The sequence below is a fragment of the Leptodactylus fuscus genome, chromosome 2 (assembly GCF_031893055.1).
Source record: "Leptodactylus fuscus isolate aLepFus1 chromosome 2, aLepFus1.hap2, whole genome shotgun sequence".
Lineage (NCBI taxonomy): Eukaryota > Metazoa > Chordata > Amphibia > Anura > Leptodactylidae > Leptodactylus > Leptodactylus fuscus.
This window is the reverse complement of record NC_134266.1, coordinates 72958931-72978912: the sequence shown is the minus strand read 5'-3', so window position 1 is coordinate 72978912 and position 19982 is coordinate 72958931. Positions and strand designations below refer to the sequence as shown.

At 44.9% G+C, this 19982-nt stretch overlaps 1 protein-coding gene across 11 annotated transcripts in view; it reads left to right on the top strand.

Annotated features, from left to right (window-relative positions):
* The window catches only part of CASK (calcium/calmodulin dependent serine protein kinase), a 211070-nt gene that overhangs the window by 145268 nt on the left and 45820 nt on the right, over positions 1 to 19982 (top strand). For all 11 annotated transcript variants that reach the window (XM_075264016.1, XM_075264013.1, XM_075264012.1 and 8 more), the window contains 2 exons: positions 16280 to 16468; positions 17903 to 17981. In XM_075264016.1, the coding sequence (XP_075120117.1) occupies positions 16280 to 16468; positions 17903 to 17981 (268 nt within the window). The remainder of the gene's footprint in view (positions 1 to 16279; positions 16469 to 17902; positions 17982 to 19982) is intronic.

Genomic DNA, 19982 nt, shown 5'->3' with positions numbered 1-19982 from the left:
GGGTTTGACAGACAACTGTCTAATATGCCCCTCCTCCCATCTTATACATCTGCATGTTTTATGAGTGGGGGGAATCAGAAATAAGGCATTGCCAAACTTTTGGTGGAAGCACTCATTAGGACAAAAGAACAAGGCATGGGGCCACACGGTGGCTCAGTGGTTAGCACTGCAGCCTTTGCAGCGCTGGAGTCCTGGTGTTCAAATCCTGCCAAGGGCAAAAAACCTATCTGCAAGGAGTTTGTATGTTCTCCCCGTGTTTGCATGGATTTCCATCCCATATTCCAAAGACATACTGATAGGGAAAAATGTACATTGTGAGCCCTATGTGGGGCTCACAATCTACATTTTTTAAAAAAAAAAAAAAAAAAAAGAACAAGGCACACTGAAATACAATGCTCTAATCCTTCCTTCAAGTGACTTACACTTTTAGGGATGAGAATCAGAACGTTCCCGATGATGAATCCTCTGTATCCACTAATTTTGGCATATAATGAATATGGACCACCTTAAAACTATACATTGTGTATGATGAAAACATTACATTTAGTGCAGCACAAGAGTAATATCTCATTTTGTTTTTGTCTGATCAGAAATTACATACATTTTTGATCTATGGTCACAGTATTGGCTCACAGTATTTAAAGCATGATTTTCACTTAGGACTTTAGGTGAAGGAAAATCATGTAAACCCGGTGTCTATAATGGTCAAGAATAACACGTTAATGACAACAAAATGGATGTTAAAATGTTAAAACACGGAGAGTATGTCTGCCATATGATCAATCTACTTTTACCTGGAGAAAATAAAATTACTAGGGTAGCTACCCTGAAAATCACATGTTGTGCTTTATCCAGTGGAAATGTATAGTCCATAAGAAAGCTACTAATAAACTCACTAATGCACATATATGTCCTTAGAAGTATAATCCTCAGCAAATTTTGTGCAAGAAATTCTACTATCCAGTTTGATCGAGATATGGATGCTTTAGAGGAGCTCTATATGGAGAAAGTTCAGTTAGCTGTAGGGAATATGGCTACTGAGAGAGCCCCAGGAGGGATGATCTTGTTCTATGGTTATTATCCTACTAATATTATAAATGTGAAAGTTTGTGTGTTTGGATGTTTGTGAGTTTGGATGTTTGTTCCTCAATCACGCTAAAACGCCTTGATAGATTTGCTTGCAATTTTCCACAAACATAGTTTTCCCTTAGGATTGAGTCACAGGCTACTTTTGGTGCCACTAAACAACATGGCTTCCTAGCAGGAGACTCACAAAAGCAGGACTCCTAGCCCCAGCTATAGACTCACACACACTGCCTGCCATTTCCTGCCTCAACCTGCCTGCACACTCCTTACTGTCACCTCAGGAGTAGCCCTCACTCTACTCACTCACCTTTACATATAGCTTTCCACTATACATACACAATACAACACATCACATTGTAATTACATGTATCTCCTATCACTGCTATATACAGTACCTGATACATATATACTCCTGTACACAGGCTGTATATACTATATAATTACATGTATCTCCTATCACTGCTATATACAGAGCCTGATACATATATACTCCTGTACACAGGCTGTATATACTATATAATTACATGTATCTCCTATCACTGCTATATACAGAGCCTGATACATATATACTCCTGTACACAGGCTGTATATACTATATAATTACATGTATCTCCTATCACTGCTATATACAGTGGGGTCATTCCATATCAAGTGATCCAAATAGGAATATTTTTTTTACCTGACGTCTTTAGATTTTTTTTATTTTTATTTTTTATGAAGTACAACTTAAGCTAATTACAAATAAAAAGTTTTGAATTTTTTTCTTCATCAGTTAATTTTTTATAGACTTCTAAAGTTTTAAAAAAGTGTGAATTTTGGCCTGGTATGGCTTTACATTTTTTAACATATCTTGGGCTAGAATTAAGATAAATAGGTGGGAGAGGCATCATTTTTCTCAGAGCGGTACCGGCTTTCATTTGATATGTCACAAGACGATATTTCTTTATATTTTGTTTTGGAGAAATCAAATTCAAAATTTTGATGCGCAATTGTGAAAAAAGCATATGTTTTAAAATTGTGAAAAAATGCATTTGTGTTACTTGTGTTCTTGGTTATATTTGTACAGGTTTTCAACTTGGGACCAAATTGGGATCAATTTTTTTTTATAATTTTTTTTTAGCCTTGAATCATCTGATTTTATGTTTGTGTGAGCTTCTTCCTTTTTTCTTTTCAAATTACAACTTGCTGAATTCAATATTTATATGCAACAATAAAAAAAACATAAAAAACAAATACTGTAAGTGCCAGAACAAATACATCTTATCATCAGAACTAGAGATGAGCGAACAGTGTTCTATCGAACTCATGTTCGATCGGATATTAGGCTGTTCGGCATGTTCGAATCGAATCGAACACCGCGTGGTAAAGTGCGCCATTACTCGATTCCCCTCCCACCTTCCCTGGCGCCTTTTTTGCTCCAATAACAGCGCTGGGTAGGTGGGACAGGAACTACGACACCGGTGACGTTGAAAAAAGTAGGCAAAACCCATTGGCTGCCGAAAACATGTGACCTCTAATTTAAAAGAACAGCGACGCCCAGCTTCGCGTCATTCTGAGCTTGCAATTCACCGAGGACGGAGGTTTCCGTCCAGCTAGCTAGGGCTTAGATTCTGGGTAGGCAGGGACAGGCTAGGATAGGAAGGAGAAGACAACCAACAGCTCTTGTAAGAGCTAAATTCCAGGGAGAAGCTTGTCAGTGTAACGTGGCACTGACGGGCTCAATCGCCGCAACCCAGCTTTCCCAGGATCCTGAATGGAATACACTGTCAGTGTATTCCCGTATACCCGATATATACCCCGATACCCGTTCCAACGGTGTGCCCCCCCACCTTCACCCCAGAAATACCCTGCAAGTCCCCTAGCAATAGAATTGGGGCTATATACACCCACAATTTTTACTACTGGTATACAGTGCCATTGTCTGACTGGGAATTCAAAGAATATATTGGGAATACAAATACCCTCATTTCTTGCTACTGCCATATAGTGCCAGTGTCTGACTGGGAATTCAAAGAATATATTGGGGTTACGTGCACCCACAATTTTTACTACTGGTATACAGTGCCATTGTCTGACTGGGAATTCAAAGAGTATATTGGGAATACAAATACCCTCATTTCTTGCTACTGCCATATAGTGCCAGTTTCTGACTGGGAATTCAAAGAATATATTGGGGTTACGTGCACCCACAATTTTTACTACTGGTATACAGTGCCATTGTCTGACTGGGAATTCAAAGAGTATATTGGGAATACAAATACCCTCATTTCTTGCTACTGCCATATAGTGCCAGTTTCTGACTGGGAATTCAAAGAATATATTGGGGTTACGTGCACCCACAATTTTTACTACTGGTATACAGTGCCATTGTCTGACTGGGAATTCAAAGAGTATATTGGGAATACAAATACCCTCATTTCTTGCTACTGCCATATAGTGCCAGTTTCTGACTGGGAATTCAAAGAATATATTGGGGTTACGTGCACCCACAATTTTTACTACTGGTATACAGTGCCATTGTCTGACTGGGAATTCAAAGAATATATTGGGGTTATAAATACCCTCATTTCTTGCTACTGCCATATAGTGCCAGTTTCTGACTGGGAATTCAAAGAATATATTGGGGTTACGTGCACCCACAATTTTTACTACTGGTATACAGTGCCATTGTCTGACTGGGAATTCAAAGAATATATTGGGGTTATAAATACCCTCATTTCTTGCTACTGCCATATAGTGCCAGTTTCTGACTGGTAATTCAAAGAATATATTGGGGTTACGTGCACCCACAATTTTTACTACTGGTATACAGTGCCATTGTCTGACTGGGAATTCAAAGAGTATATTGGGAATACAAATACCCTCATTTCTTGCTACTGCCATATAGTGCCAGTGTCTGACTGGGAATTCAAAGAATATATTGGGGTTACGTGCACCCACAATTTTTACTACTGGTATACAGTGCCATTGTCTGACTGGGAATTCAAAGAGTATATTGGGAATACAAATACCCTCATTTCTTGCTACTGCCATATAGTGCCAGTTTCTGACTGGGAATTCAAAGAATATATTGGGGTTACGTGCACCCACAATTTTTACTACTGGTATACAGTGCCATTGTCTGACTGGGAATTCAAAGAGTATATTGGGAATACAAATACCCTCATTTCTTGCTACTGCCATATAGTGCCAGTGTCTGACTGGGAATTCAAAGAATATATTGGGGTTACGTGCACCCACAATTTTTACTACTGGTATACAGTGCCAATTTCTAACTAGGAATTCAAAATGCGCAAGGCTCCCGGAAAGGGACGTGGACGAGGCCGTGGGCGAGGTCGGGGGAATGGTTCTGGGGAGCAAGGTAGCAGTGAAGCCACAGGGCGTCCCGTGCCTACTCCTGTGGGGCAGCAAGCATTGCGCCACTCCACAGTGCCAGGGTTGCTTGCCACATTAACTAAACTGCAGGGTACAAACCTTAGTAGGCCCGAGAACCAGGAACAGGTCTTGCAATGGCTGTCAGAGAACGCTTACAGCACATTGTCCAGCAGCCAGTCAGACTCTGCCTCCTCTCCTCCTATTACCCAACAGTCTTGTCTTCCTTCCTCCCAAAATTCCGAAGCTTTACAGAACAATAACCCAAACTGTCCCTGCTCCCCAGAGCTGTTCTCCGCTCCTTTCATTGTCCCTCAACCTGCCTCTCCACGTCACGATTCCACGAACCTAACAGAGGAGCATCTGTATCCAGATGCTCAAACACTAGAGTCTCCTCCATCTCCGTTCGATTTGGTGGTGGATGACCAGCAACCCACCCTCATCGACGATGATGTGACGCAGTTGCCGTCAGGGCATCCAGTTGACCGGCGCATTGTGCGGGAGGAGGAGATGAGACAGGAGTTGGAAGAGGAAGTGGTGGATGATGAGGACACTGACCCGACCTGGACAGGGGGGATGTCAAGCGGGGAAAGTAGTGTGGATGTTGAGGCAGGTGCAGCACCAAAAAGGGTAGCTAGAGGCAGAGGCAGAGGTCAGCAGCTTAGGCGAAGCCAGGCCACACCCGGAATCTCCCAAGATGTTCCAGTTCGTACCCAGCCCCGAAAAACTCCCACCTCGAGGGCACGTTTCTCGAAGGTGTGGAGTTTTTTCAAGGAATGCGCCGAGGACAGATATAGTGTTGTCTGCACAATTTGCCTCTCGAAATTGATTAGGGGCTCTGAGAAGAGCAACCTGTCCACCACTTCAATGCGCCGTCATTTGGAATCCAAGCACTGGAATCAGTGGCAGGCAGCAACGGCAGGACAAAGGCCGACTGCCGTTCACGCCACTGCCACTGCCTCTGCCTCTGCCACTGCCACTGCTGACTGTGCTGGCGATGCACTCCAGAGGACGAGCCAGGACACCACTTCATCTGCCTCCGCCACTTTGTTGACTTCTACCTCATCCTCCCCTGGTCCTGTCTTATCTCCTTCTCCTGCACCATCAAAGGCACCATCAGGCGTTTCTTTACAACAACCCACCATCTCTCAGACATTGGAGCGGCGGCAGAAATACACTGCTAACCACCCACACGCGCAAGCCTTGAACGCCAACATCGCTAAACTGCTGGCCCAGGAGATGTTGGCGTTCCGGCTTGTTGAAACTCCCGCCTTCCTGGACCTGATGGCAACTGCGGCACCTCGCTATGCCGTCCCTAGCCGTCACTACTTCTCCCGGTGTGCCGTCCCCGCCTTGCACCAGCACGTGTCACTCAACATCAGGCGGGCCCTTAGTTCCGCGCTTTGCACAAAGGTCCACTTGACCACCGACGCGTGGACAAGTGCATGCGGACAGGGACGCTACATTTCACTGACGGCACACTGGGTGAATGTAGTTGAGGCTGGGACTGCTTCCCAAACTGGCCCGGTGTACCTCGTCTCCCCGCCTAACATTCCTGGCAGGGACACGAGAAGAACACCCCCCTCCTCCTCCTCCTCCTCTACCGCCTCCTCCTCCGCCACCGCCTCCTCCTCCGCTGTTAGATTGACCCCAGCTACGAGTTGGAAACGTTGCAGCACTGGCGTTGGTAGACGTCAGCAGGCTGTGCTGAAGCTGATCAGCTTGGGGGACAGACAGCACACTGCCTCCGAGGTGAGGGATGCCCTCCTCGATGAGACGGCAATATGGTTTGAGCCGCTGCACCTGGGCCCAGGCATGGTCGTTTGTGATAACGGCCGGAACCTGGTAGCAGCTCTGGAGCTTGCCGGACTCCAACATGTTCCATGCCTGGCCCACGTCTTCAACCTAGTGGTGCAACGTTTCCTAAAGAGCTACCCCAATGTTCCAGAGCTACTGGTGAAAGTGCGGCGCATGTGCGCCCACTTTCGCAAGTCGACAGTAGCCGCTGCTAGCTTAAAATCTCTCCAGCAACGCCTGCATGTGCCACAACACCGGCTTTTGTGCGACGTCCCCACACGCTGGAACTCAACGTTTCAGATGTTGAATAGAGTGGTTGAGCAGCAGAGACCTTTGATGGAATACCAGCTACAAAACCCTAGGGTGCCACAAAGTCAGCTGCCTCAGTTTCACATCCATGAGTGGCCATGGATGAGAGACCTTTGTGACATCCTACGGGTCTTTGAGGAGTCCACAAGGAGGGTGAGCTCTGAGGATGCGATGGTGAGCCTTACAATCCCGCTCTTGTGTGTTCTGAGAGAATCCCTGATTGACATCAGGGATAACTCAGATCACACAGAGGAGTTAGGGATAGCATCCGATCCGTCACAGCTGGAGAGTAGGTCCACACATCTGTCCGCTTCACTGCGTTTAATGGAGGAGGAGGAGGAGGAGGAGGAGGAAGAAGAGTTGTCCGATGATGTGATGGTGATACAGGAGGCTTCCGGGCAACTTCGAATCGTCCCATTGTTGCAGCGCGGATGGGTAGACATGGAGGATGAGGAGGAAATGGAGATTGAACTTTCCGGTGGGGCCAGAGGAGTCATGCCAACTAACACTGTGGCAGACATGGCTGAGTTCATGTTGGGGTGCTTTACAACCGACAAGCGTATTGTCAAAATCATGGAGGACAACCAGTACTGGATCTTTGCTATCCTTGACCCCCGGTATAAAAACAACATCTCGTCTTTTATTCCGGTAGAGGGGAGGGCCAATCGCATCAATGCTTGCCACAGGCAATTGGTGCAGAATATGATGGAGATGTTTCCAGCATGTGACGTTGGCGGCAGGGAGGGCAGTTCCTCCAGTAGGCAACCAAGTTCTCACCGGTCCACACAAACGAGGGGCACACTGTCTAAGGTCTGGGACACCTTGATGGCACCCCCTCGCCAAAGTGCCGCCACGGAGGGTCCTAGTGTCACCAGGCGTGAGAAGTATAGGCGCATGTTGCGGGAATACCTTTCCGACCACAGCCCTGTCCTCTCCGACCCCTCTGCGCCCTACACGTATTGGGTGTCGAAGTTGGACCTGTGGCTTGAACTTGCCCTATATGCCTTGGAGGTGCTGTCCTGTCCTGCCGCCAGCGTCCTATCTGAGAGGGTGTTCAGTGCAGCCGGTGGCATCATCACTGACAAGCGCACCCGTCTGTCAGCTGAGAGTGCCGACCGGCTCACTTTGATAAAAATGAACCACCACTGGGTAGAGCCGTCATTTTTGTGCCCACCTGTGTAAAGCACCCCAACATGAAACTCCATGTCTGTACTCAACCTCTCCAATTCCTCCGCATCCTCATACTCATCCACCATAAGCGTTGCACAATTCTGCTAATACTAGGCTCCCTCCACCCTGATTTCCCCCAACTCTGCTGGTTAGAGGCTCCCTCCACCATGAATTTGCCCAAACTGGGCTGTTTAGAGGCTCCCTCCACCATGAATTGGTCCAAACTGGGTTTTTTAGAGGCTCCCTCCACCATGAATTTGCCCAAACTGGGCTGTTTAGAGGCTCCCTCCACCATGAATTGGTCCAAACTGGGCTGGTTAGAGGCTCCCTCCACCATGAATTTCCCAAAACTTGGCTGTTTAGAGGCTCCCTCCACCATGAATTTGCCCAAACTGGGCTGTTTAGAGGCTCCCTCCACCATTAATTGGTCCAAACTGGGCTGGTTAGAGGCTCCCTCCACCATGAATTTGCCCAAACTGGGGTGGTTAGAGGCTCCCTCCACCATTAATTGGTCCAAACTGGGCTGGTTAGAGGCTCCCTCCACCATGAATTTCCCAAAACTTGGCTGTTTAGAGGCTCCCTCCACCATTAATTGGTCCAAACTGGGCTGGTTAGAGGCTCCCTCCACCATGAATTTGCCCAAACTGGGCTGTTTAGAGGCTCCCTCCACCATTAATTGGTCCAAACTGGGCTGGTTAGAGGCTCCCTCCACCATGAATTTGCCCAAACTGGGCTGTTTAGAGGCTCCCTCCACCATGAATTGGTCCAAACTGGGGTGGTTAGAGGCTCCCTCCACCATGAATTGGTCCAAACTGGGGTGGTTAGAGGCTCCCTCCACCATTAATTGGTCCAAACTGGGCTGGTTAGAGGCTCCCTCCACAATTAATTGGTCCAAACTGGGCTAATTAGAGGCTCCCTCCACCATGAATTGGTCCAAACTGGGTTTTTTAGAGGCTCCCTCCACCATTAATTGGTCCAAACTGGGCTGGTTAGAGGCTCCCTCCACAATTAATTGGTCCAAACTGGGCTAATTAGAGGCTCCCTCCACCATGAATTGGTCCAAACTGGGTTTTTTAGAGGCTCCCTCCACCATGAATTTGCCCAAACTGGGCTGTTTAGAGGCTCCCTCCACCATGAATTGGTCCAAACTGGGCTGGTTAGAGGCTCCCTCCACCATGAATTGGTCCAAACTGGGGTGGTTAGAGGCTCCCTCCACCATTAATTGGTCCAAACTGGGCTGGTTAGAGGCTCCCTCCACCATTAATTGGTCCAAACTGGGCTGGTTAGAGGCTCCCTCCACCATGAATTTGCCCAAACTGGGGTGGTTAGAGGCTCCCTCCACCATTAATTGGTCCAAACTGGGCTGGTTAGAGGCTCCCTCCACAATTAATTGGTCCAAACTGGGCTAATTAGAGGCTCCCTCCACCATGAATTGGTCCAAACTGGGTTTTTTAGAGGCTCCCTCCACCATGAATTTGCCCAAACTGGGCTGTTTAGAGGCTCCCTCCACCATGAATTGGTCCAAACTGGGCTGGTTAGAGGCTCCCTCCACCATGAATTTCCCAAAACTTGGCTGTTTAGAGGCTCCCTCCACCATGAATTTGCCCAAACTGGGCTGTTTAGAGGCTCCCTCCACCATTAATTGGTCCAAACTGGGCTGGTTAGAGGCTCCCTCCACCATGAATTTGCCCAAACTGGGGTGGTTAGAGGCTCCCTCCACCATTAATTGGTCCAAACTGGGCTGGTTAGAGGCTCCCTCCACCATGAATTTCCCAAAACTTGGCTGTTTAGAGGCTCCCTCCACCATTAATTGGTCCAAACTGGGCTGGTTAGAGGCTCCCTCCACCATGAATTTGCCCAAACTGGGCTGTTTAGAGGCTCCCTCCACCATTAATTGGTCCAAACTGGGCTGGTTAGAGGCTCCCTCCACCATGAATTTGCCCAAACTGGGCTGTTTAGAGGCTCCCTCCACCATGAATTGGTCCAAACTGGGGTGGTTAGAGGCTCCCTCCACCATGAATTGGTCCAAACTGGGGTGGTTAGAGGCTCCCTCCACCATTAATTGGTCCAAACTGGGCTGGTTAGAGGCTCCCTCCACAATTAATTGGTCCAAACTGGGCTAATTAGAGGCTCCCTCCACCATGAATTGGTCCAAACTGGGTTTTTTAGAGGCTCCCTCCACCATTAATTGATCCAAACTGGGCTGGTTAGAGGCTCCCTCCACAATTAATTGGTCCAAACTGGGCTAATTAGAGGCTCCCTCCACCATGAATTGGTCCAAACTGGGTTTTTTAGAGGCTCCCTCCACCATGAATTTGCCCAAACTGGGCTGTTTAGAGGCTCCCTCCACCATGAATTGGTCCAAACTGGGCTGGTTAGAGGCTCCCTCCACCATGAATTTCCCAAAACTTGGCTGTTTAGAGGCTCCCTCCACCATTAATTGGTCCAAACTGGGCTGGTTAGAGGCTCCCTCCACCATTAATTGGTCCAAACTGGGCTGGTTAGAGGCTCCCTCCACCATTAATTGGTCCAAACTGGGCTGGTTAGAGGCTCCCTCCACCATGAATTTCCCAAAACTTGGCTGTTTAGAGGCTCCCTCCACCATGAATTGGTCCAAACTGGGCTGGTTAGAGGCTCCCTCCACCATGAATTGGTCCAAACTGGGGTGGTTAGAGGCTCCCTCCACCATTAATTGGTCCAAACTGGGCTGGTTAGAGGCTCCCTCCACAATTAATTGGTCCAAACTGGGCTAATTAGAGGCTCCCTCCACCATGAATTGGTCCAAACTGGGTTTTTTAGAGGCTCCCTCCACCATGAATTTGCCCAAACTGGGCTGTTTAGAGGCTCCCTCCACCATGAATTGGTCCAAACTGGGCTGGTTAGAGGCTCCCTCCACCATGAATTTCCCAAAACTTGGCTGTTTAGAGGCTCCCTCCACCATTAATTGGTCCAAACTGGGCTGGTTAGAGGCTCCCTCCACCATTAATTGGTCCAAACTGGGCTGGTTAGAGGCTCCCTCCACCATTAATTGGTCCAAACTGGGCTGGTTAGAGGCTCCCTCCACCATTAATTGGTCCAAACTGGGCTGGTTAGAGGCTCCCTCCACCATTAATTGGTCCAAACTGGGCTGGTTAGAGGCTCCCTCCACCATGAATTTGCCCAAACTGGGCTGTTTAGAGGCTCCCTCCACCATGAATTGGTCCAAACTGGGCTGGTTAGAGGCTCCCTCCACCATGAATTTCCCAAAACTTGGCTGTTTAGAGGCTCCCTCCACCATTAATTGGTCCAAACTGGGCTGGTTAGAGGCTCCCTCCACCATGAATTGGTCCAAACTGGGGTTTTTAGAGGCTCCCTCCACCATGAATTGGTCCAAACTGGGGTTTTTAGAGTCTCCCTCCACCATGAATTGGTCCAAACTGGGGTTTTTAGAGTCTCCCTCCACCATGAATTGGTCCAAACTGGGGTTTTTAGAGGCTCCCTCCACCATGAATTTGCCCAAACTCTGCTGGTTAGAGGCTCAATCCACCCTGATTTTCAAAACAAATGTTGGTGCCAACCTCAACTTACTACAAGGGCCAAATTCACTGCTGGTGACAAGCTCTCCTCACTGCAAGTGCCAAATACACATGTTTCAAGGTGTTTTCCTACTGTCAGAGAGGTGGTATTGAGTGTGTAAAGTGTGTAGTTGTTAGGCTGTGATGTTGGGGTAATAGAGGGTCTTTGGTGTGTTAGATGCCCCCAGACATGCTTCCCCTGCTGTCCCAGTGTCATTCCAGAGGTGTTGGCATCATTTCCTGGGGTGTCATAGTGGACTTGGTGACCCTCCAGACACGGATTTGGGTTTCCCCCTTAACGAGTATCTGTTCCCCATAGACTATAATGGGGTTCGAAACCCGTTCGAACACACGAACATTGAGCGGCTGTTCGAATCGAATTTCGAACCTCGAACATTTTAGTGTTCGCTCATCTCTAATCAGAACACAACTTGTTCAGCATTTTCAACCTGAATGCATTGAACAAACCGAAAGAAAAAAGCTGCTCATATCCTCAAGTGCGATTTTCTAAATAGTCTCATCCTAATTATATGTTAACAAGAGTACAAGAACCAATATTTAGGCTATTCACGCATATGTGGGGCTCATACAGCAAAATTTTGCTGATAGAGCCCCTTTAAACACACACACCAATATTGTACACAGACTTCCTTGATGCCTGTGTAGAGACTGTTTGATCAAGAGTGAACATGGCCAGGCCTGTTAGGACATGAAAGTTCTGAAGCTCTGTCTGACTTCCTGACTCTGCGGTGGACAGATACTTCACATGACTGACAGAGTTGCTGGCCTGTCATCTGCTCTGCATTCACTGTCTACCCCTGTTCATTCCCAGGTTGAGCCCTAACAAAGCTTTCTCCTCTGTCCTCTCCCGCTTCTAAGCTGTAACATAATAAAATAATACAGTGATATCTAAAAATCATGGATTATTTGGTAATTATATGTTGCACACCTAATGAGTTGACACTGGTGTGGTTGGGGGGTATTAACGTTTATCTGTAATAATAAGGGACATGCATCAAACATGGAGATTAGGACCTCCCTTCTTATTGTTATGAGGTGCACTACAATGAGTGTCCTTCCATACTACCTAGTAATTGTACATTAGCATCAAGTCCTCAGTCATTCCTTACATCAGTGACTGCATCAACATATACTGAGCAATGCAATATGAGAACATAACATGACTTCTGTATTAATTACTCTACTCTACCTTTAATAATAAGGGACATGCATCAAACATGAAGATTGGAACCTCCCTTCTTGTGGTTATCTGAGGTGAACTACAATAACACACCTCTGAGAGAGATGGTCGCACTCTAGTGTCATATTACAGGGCCTGTATACTGCTAGTCTGACAATAGTTAACATTACAATTTTGTGAGGTGGATCATTCTCTGTACATATCTCACATATAGACCCCACACTTTTAGACCACAGGCTGAACAGATCTGAATTCAAGATTTTCGGAATGACACTGTAATAGTTATGTTTTAAAATATTATCCTATCGCGATCCCAACTTGAATTTTGGTACAGATGTGGCTAAGGGCATAGCAGACCCATGTGCATTTTTTTGAAATTTTTAAATAAAACGTTTTTTTTTTTCGGAAATGCGTTTTAAAATTTTGCGTTTGCGTTCACATGAGTAAAATATTAACAACGATACTCTTGTGACATATTTGGTGAAAGCCTGTATAGTTCTGAGTAGAATGGTGTTTATTTTGTTTCTCTATCTTTTTTCTAGCCTAAGTTATGAGGAGAAATGTAAAGGCAGGCAACACAGAAATTCACACTTTTTCTGAACTTTGAAAATCAATTAAAAATCCAAAAAAATTTCTAGAATTTTTTTTTCTTCACATTTTGCATTCTCTGACACACTATTACCAAATACCAAAATCTCAAAAGAATTAAAAATATAGAGGGAAAAATCATTGGTTCACTTGACACGGAATGACCCAGTGCCTGATACATATATACTCTATAATTACATGTATCTTCTATCACTGCTATATACAGAGCCTGATACATATATACTCCTGTACACAGGCTGTATATACTATATAATTACATGTATTACCTATCACTGCTATATACAGAGCCTGATACATATATACTCCTGTACACAGGCTGTATATACTATATAATTACATGTATTACCTATCACTGCTATATACAGTACCTGATACATATATACTCCTGTACACAGGCTGTATATACTATATAATTACATGTATTACCTATCACTGCTATATACAGTACCTGATACATATATACTCCTGTACACAGGCTGTATAACACATCACATTGTCTGTATCACAACATACACAATATAACACATCAAATCACATTTGCTAGCCCACCAAACTTTTTAAAGCACTTTTACAGTTTCACACGTCTGTGTCCGCCCAATACTCAACTCACCGCAGACGAAGTCGCGGGTAAAAGCTAGTCCGTTATATAAGGTAGATTTGATGGACGTGAGACGCAGTAGTGTTGGGCCTGCCTAAAGAAGGCAAAGATTTGACTATGGCGATTCTTAGCAACTGGTCTCTTTCACGTCTGATGTTGACATATTGGTGAAGGATCTGTTCAGCATAGTGATGAGAAATCTAGTTCATTCTGGAGAGTAGTTCCTTATGATCTAGTAGTTTATTAAAAAGATTAGTTCACTTTGTTCATTTATTTCACTGTCGCTAGGATACTGTTAAGAACATAGATCTATCCTATTATAGAAAACAACTAGAAATTGAATGAGTTAATGGGGTTTTCTGGCCTGAAATGGAACTTTCATACTGATGACCCATCCACAGGATATGTGATCTTTTGAGGTCCGACACCTGCGCTCCACACAGAATTTATTCTAGCATTCCTGGATGTTTGGTATTATATATAGTTAGAAAGCCAGCTGTCTGCTTTCCTGGTATGTACCTCAGTTCTGGAGATATCAGTGCCATTCATTTGGTCATTACTAGGCTGTGAGGAACGCCACCCCCCCAACAGTACTCTTCCATAGACTTGTAGTGTCATAGACTTGACACTGAGCTGTAAGCCCCAACCTTTTGACAGTGGGGGAGATACCTGTGGCAAAACTAATGGCACCAATATATCCAGCATCGGGTCACACACTGGCAAAGCCAACCTGTAGACTTTCAAGCAGTATACTGCACATCGATGAGGAAGTGAAATGCTGAACCCTGCCAAGGCAATAATCTTTTTCATTTTCAACTTATTAGGGCCGCCATCAGGAATTTTGGGGCCCCATACAGCCTAAGTGTCTGGGCACCCCCCCCCCCCCCCCGCCATTTTAAAGCTACCTTATTTTACGACATACCAATTATGTGTTACATTTCCCTTTATTTAGCAGCAGTGCAAGGCTTAATCAGATTCTATTTGCAGGTAAAATCTGCTACGTGTGACAGCGCCTATAGAGAGCCAACACCATTTATAAGAGCCCTCTTAATAAATCCTCAGGGCTTTTTCACTTTGCGTTTTTGGCCTCCCTTGCCGGGATACGTTGGTAACCAGTCAGAATCAGCTGTCAACTTATCCCTGCACAAAGAACTGGCCATTAAAAAAAAAGGGGGGGCCTGCAGTTCTCCGTGCAGGGATAAGTGGGTTGCTGATTGTGACTGGTTACCAACGTATCCCGGCAAGGGAGGCCCTTGCGGACTACATCATTATTAATACAAAGCACACATACCTTTGGAGGTATTATGTGCTTTGTAGTTCTCCAGCTAAAAACTTATATATTATTGCCCCAGTTCCCTCTCCACAGTGCTGCACATCCGATGCCCCAACAATCCCCCCCCCCTCCAACTTCTAACATCTTTCCACTGCCCCCTGTACCCATACCTCCCAACTTTTGAAGAACCAAAAGAGGGACAAAATGTGCGGCGCGCTTTGCGCGCCACGGCAAATTTAGCCCCACCCACGGTTATGTTGACTTTGCCCATTCTCATTAATTTTTCATGTGCCCGCACACAGTATAATCCTCCTACAGTCACCCGTAAATTATATGTCCCCCCTCTATCTCTCCCCCAGCTTTATACACCCTTCATCTGCCCCCAGTTTCATGTCTCCCCCTCCATCTCTGCCCCCAGATTCATGTCCCCCCCATTTCTGCCCCCAAATTCATGTCCCCCCATTTCTGCCCCCAGATTCATGTCCCCCCATCTCTGCCCCCAGATTCATGTCCCCCCATCTCTGCCCCCAGCTTCATGTCCCTCCATCTCTGCCCCCAGCTTCATGTCCCTCCATCTCTGCCCCCAGATTCATGTCCCTCCATCTCTGCCCCCAGATTCATGTTCCTCCATCTCTGCCCCCAGATTCATGTCCCTCCATCTCTGCCCCCAGATTCATGTCCCTCCATCTCTGCCCCCAGTGTCATGCCGTCTTCTCCATCTCTGCCCCCAGATTCATGTCTCCACATCTCTGCCCCCAGTGTCATGCCGTCCTCTCCTTCATCTGCCTCCAGTTTCACATTCCACCGCCCCCTATCTGTGGAACAGCTAGTAAATATCATGAAATAACATCCCCAAATACCATGTTTCGATGTGGAGAGTTAGGAGAACGCATAGCACTTTATGCGGATGATTTATTATTTCTAGGATGTGCAGATGGTAGTTTACCAATATTTCTGGATATTCTTGAGTACCTACAAAGGACAGTACCAGACATTGTATAGTGGCTGTTCTTGGTATTGCAGATAAATACCAATTCCTTTGGATGGAACTGTGGTGCAGGGTTGACTATAAGACCAGGAATACCCCTTTTACTCTACCTAAAGCTGAAAACTTCTTAGGCAATAAATAAGAACAGTTTATCTGTTTCTTATCAACTGACTATTTGTATCTGCAATCAATGTATAATATGTTCTGATTGCAGGATATGAGCATTTTATTTTAATAATCATATCCTGTGCTATAACCAGTCTCAATTTGTACACTTGTTATATGCAATGTAATCCTAATAATCTGTAATATTATTTTTCAGGCCTTACTACAAACTCATGATGTGGTAGCCCATGAAGTTTACAGTGACGAAGCATTAAGAGTTACACCACCTCCAACTTCTCCATACTTAAACGGAGATTCTCCAGAAAGTGCTAATGGTGACATGGACATGGAAAATGTTACACGGGTCCGTTTAGTACAATTCCAGAAGAATACCGATGAGCCAATGGTAAGTTGCTGCAAATTCTGCATATCCATCAATTGGGCCTTTTTTTTTTCTTGACAAGTGGAATGATAATATCACCATGATTCTGGCAGTCTCCTGCAGAGAACTAAGTTCTTAATCTCCTGCTGATCTGCTCCATCTTTCACTAGAAATCAAGTGAGCTGCTTGACTTGGTCAAGGAATAGGAGTCAAAGGATTTGTCCGGGATGACCCTAAAACCCTACACTAATATAAACACCCTTCTTTCTCCTCCCCCCCCCCCACTCCCCTCCCCTTCCCTACCCGGGGAACGGCTCCACCTCCTTCGATGGCGTCGGAGCACGCAATAGAGTCAGTATCGCTGCAGCCGACAATACATCTCCATTGTGCATGCTGGGAGCCTGCACAATAGAGAAGTATTGAAGGCTATGGGCACAGTTCCCGGCAGAAGGAAGACCTGAAGAAGACAGGTAAAGTATAACAGAGTGGGGGCTAAGTGAGTTAGGAAAAGCTAGCAGTGGGAGGAATAGCTGGGGAGACAGGCAGTAGATGTTACAGGGGGGAGAGAAGTGAGCTGGAGATAGTGTGAGAGCCTGCAAGTACCAGAATTCATGGCTGCAGGAAGCTACACACCTTGTAAACAAATGCAGAAGATGGTAGACCTCAGAGGAATCCAGAAATCACTCAAAACACTAATAATGTGATATGGGTGCGCTTATTGACCCATAAATAACACTAACAGACCTTTTTTTAAAAAAAAAAAAAAAAAAAAAAAAAAGTCTTTTTCCTACTGCAGCCAGGACACCACAGGAAAGCTCCTGCTCCAGCAAGTTGTAAGGGTGCATTCACACGGAGTAAAATGGAGTGTAATTTTGAGTGTAATTTTTACACGTGTAAAAAATTTACACGTGTATTTTGGAGTGGTTTTTTTTACACGTGGCGTTTCAGTAGCGTTTACGGAGTGTTTTTTGGAGCGTTTACTGAAGCTGTTTTTTTACACGTGTAAAATGCTCCAAAAAACGCTACTGAAACGCCACATGTAAAAAAAATACTCCAAAATACACGTGTAAATTTTTTACACGTGTAAAAATTACACTCCATTTTACTCCGTGTGAATGCACCCTTACAGTCAGACTCCGTTCTTCATACTCCCTGGTTACTGTCCTCCTTGGCGAGACCCTTTTTTATGTTTTAACTTAAATCTAAGGCAAAATAGAATACAAGGAATGAAGGAAATTACAAGAGAAAGTGCTGATTATTTTTTGTGCATTTCCAGTGCTTCTTGTACACAAAGATCCTAGTGTTAGTAAAGTGTCTGTCCAGACTCTTGCAGGTAGTGAAATCTACTATAAAAACAAGAATTTTTTTACAATGTCTTACATACAGTATACTGCTGTTTATAATGTGAGACCATTATCTGTGAAAATCCTGACAAAAGATATGTATGTTTTTTGACAGGGAATAACTCTAAAGATGAATGAGCTGAACCACTGCATTGTTGCCCGAATTATGCATGGAGGAATGATTCACAGGCAAGGTACAGTAACTGACTTCCAGACTCGGTGATCATGTAACTGCTGTCATGCAATTCACAGTTTAGCGCTCCCAATTCATGCTCGAATGGCTTTTACTATACTGCTGTGAATGAATAGTGTTCTTAATGAAATTGTAGAAGAAAACGCTGTAAGAATTTATCTGAATCAGTCAAGCCTTTGGTGCACAATTAGTTATGTAATCCTCATCTGAGACTTGGCAATGAGATAAGTGTATGGTAATACAATTTAAGCAGCAGAACAGCTGACAGCACATACTGTACCGGATTCCCCATTAGTGAGCGATCCGGGCGACGATGCACAGGCCACATGTCGCGGGCTGGACAAATGTCCTCGGTGGGCCGCATTTGGCCCGGGGGCTGTAGTTTGAGGACTCCTGATTTAAAGCATGCAAATATATGAATATTTACTTTTAATATATTTAAGTATTGATCTTTTGTATTCAAACTAAGCTAATGTTTTAAAAAAAATCAAATAAAAAAAATAGTTGCTTATGTGGAATTATTTCCAAGAGATTATTAAATTGGACATTTCATGTGTTCTATGACTTGTATATTGCTGTAAGGCTCACTGTGCGCTCAATTCGGTATGCGGTCAGTTTTGCAGGTATGCTCCCTGTTGCCAGAAAAAGGGGTGCCGTTAGTTTCAGCTACCGGTATCATTGTACATATCAGAGGGGTCAGCCTCACAGCTCAGCATCATTGATTGGGCGATGTGGAGTACCCCCCCCTTATAGTACACATCTATAGCCTTATAGTGGTCATGCTGAGCTGTGAGGCCGACCGCTTTGACAGTGCAGTGGTACATACTTGCAAAACTGACAGCTGCTCTTCAGCAGTCTAATTCTGAATTTAGGAACCTGTGCTCATGAAAATGTAGCATAATCTGCATCCATCTTATAGGGAAGGAGATGCTGAGCAGACTGATTTAAAACCTTGTAAGAAAAGATTCCATATAATTTGTCAGTTGTACATTTACTTAATTTTTCTATGCTCAGAAGGAGTAAGGGAAGAATATGCAAATCTGACTTCCATGATGTAATTAGGATGCCAGTGCCTCAGGCATGCACACCAATAGAGGGCACTGACTGAGAATGTGCAAGTCTATCTTCCATGATGTAATTAGGAAGACAGAGTCTCAGTCAAGCAAACCAATAGAGGGCGCTCCCTTTAACATCATGCCGACCTTCTCAGAGGCCTTTGTTTGCAATGATGTTGGGATTTTACCAGGTACAGTCTCTCAGCCAAGGACAGCTGTTTCGATGTTCTTGCATCTTATCAGCTTGGCGCAGAGAGGACTGATCTGGCAGAGGTGAGAGGCTTTAGACTGGGTTGAGGAGTAAGTAAATCTAGTGGACAGCTCTAGCAGTGACTGACAGCCTCCCCTCTGACTGTGCTTACAGAGATGGCTGTCAGTCACTGTTAAGACCACCTACTTGACTTACTTACTCCTAATTACATAGAACAGAGAAATTGATTAATATAGCTTGTCATTTTATTCCTTTTTTTCCTTATATATCAGTCTGCTCCTGCCCTACATGCATATACATGCTGCCTTCAGGCTGTATAGCATTTTCATGGTGACAGCTTCCCTTTAATCATATGTTGCTGTGTTTCTAAATTGAATGGGTTAAAATGCTAAATAACAGGATTAACCACTTCCATAGAACCTCTCTCTTGCAAATGTTGTGGAGGACTTTATGGGAAGGGTGGTGATTAAGCTCTTTAGTTTTTTTTCTTTTTGTGTATGTATTTTTTTATACTTGGCACTGTATTCCACATATGACCTTTTCATCACCATTTTTAGTAGCATGACTGCTGCTTTACTGTTGTGTGAAATGCAATTTGTTTTAATGTCAACTGCAGTTGATAAAAAAAATATTAGTGATTTTTTGCAAGAGTGATTCTAAAGTATAAGGTCAGAAATATATTTTCCTGAAATCACACATGGATAAACCTGTCTTTGCACTTCAGTTTCAAGTTGTT